This window comes from Etheostoma cragini, chromosome 7 (genome assembly GCF_013103735.1).
Source record: "Etheostoma cragini isolate CJK2018 chromosome 7, CSU_Ecrag_1.0, whole genome shotgun sequence".
Taxonomy (NCBI): Eukaryota; Metazoa; Chordata; class Actinopteri; order Perciformes; family Percidae; genus Etheostoma; species Etheostoma cragini.
Genome location: NC_048413.1, coordinates 25266187 through 25277061, shown reverse-complemented (window position 1 = coordinate 25277061; position 10875 = coordinate 25266187). Strand labels below are relative to the sequence as shown.

At 42.6% G+C, this 10875-nt stretch overlaps 1 protein-coding gene across 1 annotated transcript; it reads right to left on the bottom strand.

Moving 5' to 3' along the window:
- Positions 1–445: 445 nt before the first annotated feature.
- On the bottom strand, positions 446–9914 carry nsfl1c (NSFL1 (p97) cofactor (p47)). Its single transcript, XM_034876295.1, has 9 exons — positions 9643–9914; positions 8770–8870; positions 7641–7718; positions 6434–6599; positions 5654–5749; positions 4571–4680; positions 4327–4464; positions 3852–4022; positions 446–1663 (listed from the first exon to the last, which is right to left on the bottom strand). Exons 1-9 carry the CDS (start codon positions 9742–9744, stop codon positions 1501–1503), a joined length of 1125 nt encoding a protein of 374 aa, XP_034732186.1. The 5' UTR covers positions 9745–9914; the 3' UTR covers positions 446–1500.
- Between the last annotated feature and the right edge of the window lie 961 nt (positions 9915–10875).

Sequence of the window (10875 nt, the reverse complement as noted above, 5' to 3'; positions counted from 1 at the left end):
CCCAAATGATGGTGCCACTACACTGTTGTCCATGTGCTGCTGTTGTTTCTCAACACTTGGTTTGGTGTAGTCAAATCCTTGAGTAGATACGTTTTCCAAACAAATGTCATTGCCTAGACGGCTCAGTATCTCAGAGCGTTGAGGTTTTAACTTGGACATGAACTCAACAAGAGTAGCACTCATGTTGCTCTCACAGGACTGTGCCCCAGTTTGTGGTTGGTCCTCAAGGCCTGTTACGTTAAGTTTCTTGTTTTCATCCCGATCTTTTCTTTCTTTTTAGAACAGGACTCTCCTGTTCAATCTTTAGTCAGAGCTTATGTCAAAATAAAATGACATAAGCCCCCCCGCAAATGACTCACTCAAGCCGCCTACACTGTCACTAGAATACATCTTTCTCAGCTAAACGTTCCTTTTCCCACATAAAATAACAGCAAAAGACATGAAGTTCTTTATACAGCAACCTTAAAATGGATTTATTTTACCAGATGTCCAAACATATTTCTGTGTTGCCCCAGGATGCATAGAATATGTTAGTGTGTCATAGGAATTCAACTTTCACTTTTACAATCTATAAAGTCCTTTTTTGCTCAACCATTGGTTAAACAATAAAGCTATGTGTAACTGGTTTCATGTTACACAATATCAAAATACCACTGTCTAACTGGGACAATCCTACAGTCTGTAAAAGAAAAGATAAAAAGGAAAAAAAGGCAGTTTAAAAAAAATAATTCTATCTTCATTTGGACAAAAGGGACAGGGTTGGTTCTTGTGGTGAAAAGGAGCATAAGGCTACTGGTATAGGTTGATTGGAGAAAAATCCCCTAAGTATTTTGTTACACTATTACACTTCAATCTCCGTGTGGAGAGAAACTGAAACTTGTACAAAACCACATTATCAACGTGTACTTTTACCTTATTAACTGGTATTCCTTACGTGGTTCTAGTTTGTGCTGTTAAGACAGAAACAAACGGGGAGTCTGCCGCTACATGGTTCTAGTGAGGCCCCAGCACCTGATGGTAAAACAAAAGCTGAAGGGCTGAATTAAGGTTAATAGAAGAGAAAAAGTAGGGAGCAAGTTACGGGGGGAAGCCAGGTTAATTAACATCCCTGCAACCAAACTGCTCTGCAGTAAGCTGGACTGCTACTGTGTTTTGGAGTTAAACCATCTCCTGCCTTAAGGTAAACACTTCCCCATCAAAACCACAGTTAAACAGCATTGATAAGCTCTTAAATTAACTGTTCCGTACTGGAAGAATTTTAGATTTCCCCTCATTAGCGCCCTTCAGAGACCACAGAGGGGGGAGGTCGGGGGTTTTGGAGGGGGAGGGGGTGGGGTCTGTGGAGCAGAAGGCTATCTTTCACTTTAGAAAAACAAAAAATCAGAAATTAGAAGTCCATACATAAGTCTGTTTTCTCCTCCCTCAGAAGGGGCAGCAGGTTTTACAGGGCTGCAGTTACTCAGCCACACCACCGGGAAGGCTGATTCACCGCTCTCCCCCTTAATTTAGCCGCTGGACAATGACCGCGTTGAGAAGGTTGGCCTGCTCCAGCGTCTGGCTCTCGTCCGACAGCTCCTTGTTGGGGAAGGTAGTCATGAGAACAAACTCTCTAGCAGCCATGGCGGGCCGGGCCCCCACCACATATTGGCGCAGGTCAGACACCCTGAGGGACACAACGGCAGGAAATATCGGTTTTAATGTTTGTGTGTGTGTGACAGGATGAAATGCGGTCAACATTAGCTGATCCCCCCCCCCCCCCCCAAAAAAAATAACCTAGAGTATTTAACATTTTATACACTGAGGGGGCTGTTGGCCTTCATTTTTTCCGACCTGCCATGCTCGGTGGAAGGCGGGCACTGCCGGCAGTCAGACTCAAATGACCAATCTGATTGGTGGACTGCTACCCGGGAACGAGGAGCAGGAATAGAGTCTTTCAAAATCGGACAAAAATCTTTTAAACTGACCTTTGTTGATCTGAAATGAAGATTCAGCCATTGCGCAGCCTATTTCTCACTTAAAATGTTTTCAGAAACACGTTTCAGTGAACTATTTTAGTAAAATATGAGATCGTACTTTGAACATGCCGCCATGACAGTCTGGAGAAACCAGACCCACGTGACACGTTCTTCCAATCTGCTGCCAGTTTCAATTCATGGCCAACAACCCAGATTAGCGCCGCCTGCTGTTATGGAGAGGTATTACGGTTTGTCGCTTTGGTGTTTCTCCGAAGCACTTTTTTGACCAATCCGAGTTGGTCCCATATTGTGGAGAAAAAAAAATAAATCAGTTTTTCTGGGACTTGGGGTGTTATTTTGTGTATCTGGTGCTTCCACACGCAAACAAACTTGAAAAAAAAACTATCCATCCTTTTTTGAATGAGATACGGGTTTCTGAAAGTCCTCTGCCTTCAGTCTCTGGGGTGAGGTGGCTAACCGTAGCAGATGCTAGCGCTAGCATGCTAGCTTGTTCTTAATAGCAAAACACTGCTACAACACACACTAGTTCACCATAATCTAGAAAAGAACTACTTCCATGTCCCTGTTCTGCAGGTATTCCACAAGTGCCCTTGTTTAGAAGAAGTCTCCCAGCTAATCCTGCCTTCTACTGATCAAAGTTGGAGAAACAGTTATCTAGCTGATGTGATCTTACCTAGCTACTTTGCATGTGCGACTCCCTACAAAGATATGATAGAAGTGAGATGTCTCACTCTGTAGCTAAAACAGAGACCTAGACACACAGGTTGAAAACACAACATGTCGACGGGCCAATATTAGTGGCCGATAATAAGCTTTTCCCAATCTATCTCTATATCTATCTCATATATATATATATATATATATATATATATATACATATATATATATATATACACATACATACATACATACATACAGACATACAGACACACACACACACACACACACACACACATTAATCCATTAATATTTAAAACATAAAACGGATGGTCAACCATGTTATGAGCGTTGGCATTGCATATTTTATCCATTCTATACGTCCCTGTTACCAACACTGATTTTTTTTTCTTCAAAAAAGGACTTTAAGTTTCATATCTTAAGTTTGTATTTTTATACATTTTCTTTATCAGAACTTTAATATAATGTTGATGTCCCTCTGTTTTGTTGTGACAATAAAACAAATGATTATGTTATTTTAGTGAGAACTCAAATAACTGATGTTAGGGAAATCTGTTTGTTTTGTAACATGTTTCTGGATTTTTTTTTTAAATAGATATCAGATTTTTAAATAACCAAATATTCATATCGGTATGGGTCTTAAAAATCCTTTATCGTTCAGGTTCTACAATATTAACGTGAACTAATAAACCGTCTCACGCAGCTTACTCGTGTGTCCTCTCAAAAAACTCTTTCTGCGCAAAAACAATCAAATCATGGGGTGCCTGGGTTGCTCACCTGGTAGAGCAGGTACCCATATATGGGTTTACTCCTCATCTCCACCCTGGGGCCCTTTGCTGCATGTCATTCCCCTCCTCTCTCCCATTTGATATATTCAGCTGGCCCATATAAATAAAGGCCTAAAATGCACAAAAATGCAAAAATGCAAAAAAAAAAAAAAAGGAACGAAACCCAAACATATCGTGTCTGGGTTCATAACATTATCCGAAGACTCATACAGCTCAGTGAATTTATCTTGACTCTTACCAGGTACAGATCCATCAACTGGGGAACACCTAGTTTCCAGTCTAGACACACGTACTGTAGGTCTACTGTCTTAAATAGGCCAATAAACAGACCTGCAGAAAGACAACTATAGCTGTCTAACCTAGATTTGTGTGTATGCTACCTTCAAATTGAGAACAGCTAATCAGTTACCTGTGGGTATGGTTGAACCTTTGGACCAGCCTGCTGCCATCAGCCAGTCGGATTTGAATGTTGGTGACAGGCTGGGAGGAGTCGAGGGACACCGAGGTGCTGGCTTGGGCCTCATTTGCAGCCTGGTCTTGCTGGGAGGAGGCCGGAGCAGAAACCAACTCTGGGGTGGCACTAGGGTGGGATGAGAACAGATGATAATCTACACTGGATACATTGTCAAATTGTGGTCATACTATCCTGAGGCAGTTAGCTGAGATAGTCTGTTTTAATTTTGAGGCTGTAGCAGTGAAATTTCCCAATTTGGGATCAAAAAAGTCTAACTAAGCTATTCTTTAAATCCCATGTAGAACAAGTAAGAAGGTTTAGCAGCTTTCAGTTAAATCAGTTGCTGGTTTTAAATAGGTAACATTTTGCTGAGGACAAACAATACAGAAAACATGTTAAATAAAACAACAAGACTTTTCATCAATCTCACCTTCCCAACTTCTGTCCTTCACCTCCAAAGGCCCTGAAGGCCACCTTGGGTTTGGAGAAGTCCTCGTCCCTGTGGTCCTCCATGTCTAGGTTGACCTGGCCGCCTCGAGAACGCTGCCTCAGCTCGAGGGGAATCTCCCTGCGAGTGATCAACAGGTTAACAGCGGGGAATTTAGCTCTCAACGCCTCCATACAGATTTACATTTAAACCTATTACAAATCTATATGTAACAGACTATTCTCACCCCCTTCTGATTGCCTCAAGGAAGTTGGCATTTCCAGGATCATTGTAGTTTCTGAGCTCACCATTATCCAGACTGAAACCCGTCTTCCACAGCTTCAGCACCACGTGTACCTAAACACGCACACACTTGAATAAACCTTTTCGAACTGGATTGATACTGATACTTAGCATTACAAAGAAATAACCACAGCTAGTGATGGCCAAATGAAGCTTTGTGAACCAGTGTCTTAATTTTCAGAGCCCACTAGATGACGCTGTCTGTTCAACAAAGTGTTGAGAATACACTGAATTATAATGCCTTTCCTCTTAAAACCAAGAGTGCCATGTAGTGGGCTCAGAAATTAAAGAGTGGCTCATGAAGTTACATTTGGCCATCGTTAGCCACAGCCTCACACTGGCGCACTGCCCTCGACACTGCCCTCGACACTGCCCTCGACACTGCCCTCGACACTGCCCTCGACACTGCCCTCGACACTGCCTGTACACTACGTGACTTTCTAAGTTACCAGCGTTATTTAGCCTGGAACTTATTATTTAGCAAAATAACAAGGGATAATTTGATGTACTTCCACATAATACAAGCACATCCAGGACGGACAAATGAGTCCCAGTTCACCCGTCCGGGTGGCTCGGACGTTTTGGCGTCCACGAGAAGGTGCAGACTTGTACCAGTCATTAAGCCCCGATGTTGCATGCATTGCTGTGGACTCATGCAGCCACTCTTCCTAGCGTGGAACCACTTAGGGCCGGTAGCTACAAGACGACAGCTGTCTGCGGACACTCAAGGTATTTCCGGGCCTGGCTCCGCATCATTAGTTTAGCTGCGAGGTTGCCCGCTTTGGACTATCACAATGACTATTACAAAAACTGATACTCATTGTGTGTACAGCAATAAACATTTGTTTAAACGTCTTGACTCACCATGGTGAGGTCAAAAAATACAATAAGCAGAGAGTTAGGATGACTGATCACTTGCTCTATTGGCTAAGGAGCCATTTAGAGGGCGTGACAAGTGCCAATAATGCCAGAATCAAAGCAAAAAGTGCAACCAGAAAAAGGAGGATCCTTCAGGATCTGTACTCACATCCTGCTGGCTTTTGGAGCCACGCCTCTCTCCAGCCACATAGGCCGACTGCTCCTCAGGAGCAGCGCCTAGCTTGTAGCCTCCACCGATGAAGGCCTAAACCGTGAGAGGAGACAGTAAAAACAAATTAGAGACAAGAGACTTACCAAGAGGATGACAAATTACAAACACAAAAAGAAGCTGATGAAACTGCTGACCCACCTGTTTGAGCAATAACAAAGACCCCTCCCATCCGCTTGAGCTTTCCGACACAGTCAGTAATAAGAGGCAGGAAAAGCTTACACTAAACTCTATTTATTGATCCTGAAATATATATTTATAAATTAATTCCCTCAGAATTTAGTGTGATTTCTTAATGTATACCTCTGGCCCAACCGTGAAGCTAGGTCCAATGGATTGGACCTAGCTTTGCTGACTGAGAATTAGATCACTGGATCAAACCAGCTGCTGCTAAAACTGAGAAAAACACCTTCGGAGCAGAGAGAAGTCTAGGCAAGTAGAGCAGATGTATTAATTAATATTATTTAAATTAAACGATTGTCCTTTTGAGCACTGTCCCCACAGAGCAACAGGCTGTATTCTGATTGTATTTACTGCCCCCCCCCCCTCTGCCCCAAGCCATCAGGTGATCTTTATTGTTGGACCCTGGATAAACCACATGAACGGTGAGGATGTGGCTAAAAATATCTATCTAACAATATTGAACTGTGGAAAAATTAAGACGCCGGAAGGCCACAATCTAGGTCACACATGGGAAACATCTTTTGAGTTTCACCTTACCTTGGCTTTGCTGTGCTCTCCTGGCCCTCTCCCAGGCCGGTCCAGAGGCACAGCCCCATGTTCCCTTGCCCCCTTGAACAAATCCTCCACCACTTCATTGGGGCTCTTCTTCTTGGGAGGCCCAACAATCTGCTGCCCACTGCGCTCTGATCCCCCCGCAAAAAACCTGGCAGGGTGTCAATAAAGATAGTTAGTCATTCTTCCACAATGTAAGTAAACTAGCAATCAGAAACGGTGCACGCTGTGTGAGATGGGTTTACAGTAATAAAGACTTGGGCATGATATCCCGTGTTTCCCACAGAATAACAGGGCACTTTAATGTGATATTTCAATGTCTTTCAATGGAATCATATCGTGATATCCCAATATGTTGTTTAAAAACAGGAGAAATCCGACACTGAATACATACCTATGTTTAACCCACTGAGTTGACCATAAACCTGTCTTTACACTCGAAAACAGAACAGATATATAGAATCTCTCCACCTAGTCCTGGGTCTCCCCCGAGGCCTCCTCCCAGCTGGAGGTGCCTGGAACACCCCCCTAGGGAGGCGCCAAGGAGGCATCCTTACCAGATCCCCGAACCACCTCAACTGGCTCCTTTCGACGTGAAGGAGCAGCGGCTCTACTCCGAGCTCCTATGACTGAGCTTCTCACCCGATCTCTAAGGGAGACGCAAGCCCCCCTCCTGAAGAAACCCATTTTAGGTAGGATAGGATAGGATAGCGCTCAACCAACCAAGCCTAGTTGGTAGATCAAACTTTTTTCCGTATCCGGTCGGGAAAACTCAGAACATCTTTCTTTTAAAACAATGACTTCAGTGCTGAACTCCAAGTCTTCCAGAGTCGCAACCAAAGCAGAGTTAAAAGACATCTTTGTTTTCAAGCAGCACGGAATTCAAGCACAGCCGTCACAGCTCTGCGGTCATTACGTCAAGCCCGCCCACCGACTCTTTACACAATGTGATTGGCCCTAATTTGGTCTTTCCAGCTCGCCAGCCAACAGAGAGTTGGTAGACTGAGCCTAGTTGCAAATTACATTTGCTGCTATTAGGGCGCGTCTAGATTTCAAGGCTAGTTCTTTCATAATACTATTGTATCAAATTTTAAAACTCTGGTATCTAAGATTGCATTCTTTCTTAATGTGTAAAAGTGAGTGACACATTCGCTAAAGATAGATAAACAGACAAAACTAGGAATAAAATTACCTTTGTCCTTCCTCCTCATCACTCTCCTCCTCTGCCTCATGCATCAGATCTCTGAAGGATGTCACTCTGGGCTGAGTGCTGATGATAAAGAAAAAGGCAGAGTTGTTGCACTCTAAAGCAATTGTATATTACAAAATTACATTGATTTACAATAGCGATGTTTCCACCCACACAGTTTTATCCTAATTGAGTGATATCGAATGAAAAATGCCTTCTGGAAATAGTAAAATTCGATGGAATTTCATATATAGACAAAGGAAATATGTTTGTCTCATCTGATTTTATCTTGATCAATGTAAGGCTTATGCAATAAACGCTTACGGAAACTTTATTTGCCATGTAAATAATGAATTGTGATTGAGTTTTAGGTAATTTCCGCTCTGTTTGACCACATGGCGGGTGTCAACAAAGACAGATGTAAGTGGACGAACAAGGAGACATGAGACTTGCAAAGGAAGTGGTCATGAAAGGTTATGACAACATGTGGGACATCCTCCGGAGTAAATGGAATGCGCTCAAACAGCGAGACAAAAAAAGTTGTCTCGCAACTGTCCAAGAGGGACATTCTGCATCTGCATCATCACAGCAATATGTTGATAGTATTGTTTTCTTATTATACCGTGATATGTCACTATCAGCTGGCACATTAGCACTACAACTTGTCCAATTTTGATCATGTGTTCATAGATGACGCAATCCATTTTGTCTAGAAAAACTTTGTCTGCAAACGTTTGCTTGAATGTTGTGCGATTCAGTGCGAAAATGAATGGAAACACATTCAAATGTCTAAAATCAATTTTATAAATTGGTATATTGAATTGATTTTTTGGAAATTTTAAGGTGTTTCCATTCATCAACAGCATGTGACGTCATTACACACAGGTTTTTATTCGCTTTAAAGCCGTTGGATGGAAACGTACCTTCGACATTTTTATTTGCATGAGTTTTTTTAGATAATTCAATAGACAAGTGGATGGAAACTTAGCTAATGAGTCTTTAAGGTGAACTGCTGTGAACAGCTATGATGAATTACAGCCATTTGTGGACATTAAACTGCAGTGTATAAGTGTGTCAATTCATTTTTATATTTATTGTACAAATAAAAACAGTAGCGGGGTGCCAACATTACCTTGGCCCAGCAGACCGGGACACTAAGGAGCCTCCTTCCGGTTGAGGAAGCGTCACTATGTCGTCATCAGCTCCATCCTCAAAGAAACTGGCGAGTGCAAGCTGGGAGGAGGCGAAATAATGTCAAAGAAATCCTGTCAGACAGCTTATAGACCGCAACTAACTGTCTAACAAGTGTCGTGGGTTACTGATGACTTTTCAGACATCTCAGCTAAGAGCTAGATAACTCGAGTCCGTCTACACCTGAGGTTGCTGTGTCTTTTCGTCTGAAATCCTTACTGACACCAGAGCATACCAGCTGTTAGGTGTATTGTCTCTTTCTCTATTAACGTACAACAAGGGACACGCTAGCCAAGTGAGACAACAGAAAACACAAGTCATTCAGTTTCATTTTATTCATGTGGGTCTCAAAATGGAGAGTGGGTAAGCATTCGTACATTTTCCCAATTAAAAACGTTAACGGGGCAACTGATACTGCAGCTTCAGAAGCTAACCAATGGTGTTTAAGAGGTTAGCTGACTAACATCAATTTAACGTTGACGTTAACTGGTTACAGGCTATCGCTAGCTAGCACGGCTCAATGGACTCACGACAGACTAGCTAGCGTAACGTTAACGGCAACCTGCTTTGTAACGAGACATCCGGAAGGGACCTTTTGGTAACAGTGGCTTTACACGGTAAACAGCCGTGTGGTTTGGTGACAGTGAGTGGTCAGGCCATTGTCATAGGGTGACTTGCACAAATTACCGGCAACACAGGCTAACATTAGCCCGTAAGCTATTCGTCAAACACATGTCATGTCACCGCTGTTTCTTTTTCATTTCCCATCGGGTTGTACACTGCGACTCAACGTAAAAACGCAGAAAAGACGTACCTGCAAATTCCAGCCGGCGGACTCCAGGAAAAACCGGGCCCTCTCCTCATCCACATCAGTAACAGCTACGAACTCCCTCACAGACTCCTCTTGGCTCGCCATTTTGATTTGCTCCTTCAGCGACTAGTCCGCCTCCACCCGGGGAAACAAGCAGCAGATGTTGGTTCCTATCTGGTTCCAAACCGACGACCGCAACGACAGAAACAAGACAGTCTTCTTTGAATGAAATAAACAGACTAACTTTTAGTTTAAAATGCGTGTATTATCTAGGATTATGCGGGACTGTAATGCTCTACAGTCAGTTTCATTTCGTTTTGTTTTCCTTCACATCCAACTTTGTACCATGCAGTGTGCTCCTTAGTGCTAACATTGTTTTGACCACTAGGTGGCGATGTATCCACAGGTTACACAACACTACCGTAGCCTAGCTAAAGAACTTTGTCTGCATCTATGGTTCAGAACAAAGGTCCTAAGTATTGACCAAGGGATCGTAGAGGAAGATGTTCCAGTATGTCTGGGGGGCATAGGATTACATAAGACTTACTTTTCTGTATGTTTTGTGGGTGCAAATGTTTTACACAAGGAATGCACCTTATCCTGGGTTACTGTCCACATTATAATGGCTAATATTGTTGAAGCTGCTAATCCACTCAAAAATATAACTACTTTGTTTTATTATCTACCAAGTCCATATTTCTCTAAAGATTCATTCATTCATTGAGTCTGAGGCTGCTTGAGTCTGAGTCTAGACATTACTATGGTTTCATCTCATCTCATCTTATTAATCGGATCCAATACAATTGCATTAAGATGTGACACCTCAGTGTAAATCCACAGAGCTTCTTATACAGCAATAACAGCAATAATAGGCTACGACCTAAATTTGCATTTCATCACACTTTGTTTATAGCTCCTATCTCTAGTTTGTCTTCTAGGGCAAGACTACCGCTGATTTAAGTGTGGGACACCTCACCTTTGACTAAACTATTCTGGTAAACATGTTCCTCTGATTTCAGTGTAAAGCAGATGCAGAGAACATTCCCATGGGAAATACCTTTGTTCCCCCGCTAATGTTTCCATTGGCGGGCTGGTCATTGAATGGCACAAAGTAATGTAAGCTCACTAGACAGATCGGGAGTGTCTTAATTGTTTCTTGGGTTGGGGGGTTGATCTTCAAGGCTAATTAATCTGTAGCAAAGTGAGAAAACCATGTTTTCACCTCACCTCGTGAAG

Excerpts from the sequence above, each read along its gene's own strand:
- nsfl1c (XM_034876295.1), bottom strand. The coding sequence starts at position 9,744 with ATGGCGAGCCAAGAGGAGTCTGTGAGGGAGTTCGTAGCTGTTACTGAT. Across the intron at positions 7,719-8,769 it reads TCCCGGTCTGCTGGGCCAAG|CACTCAGCCCAGAGTGACAT; the intron begins GTAATGTTGGCA and ends CTTTATCATCAG. Across the intron at positions 6,600-7,640 it reads GATGAGGAGGAAGGACAAAG|GTTTTTTGCGGGGGGATCAG; the intron begins GTAATTTTATTC and ends ACACCCTGCCAG.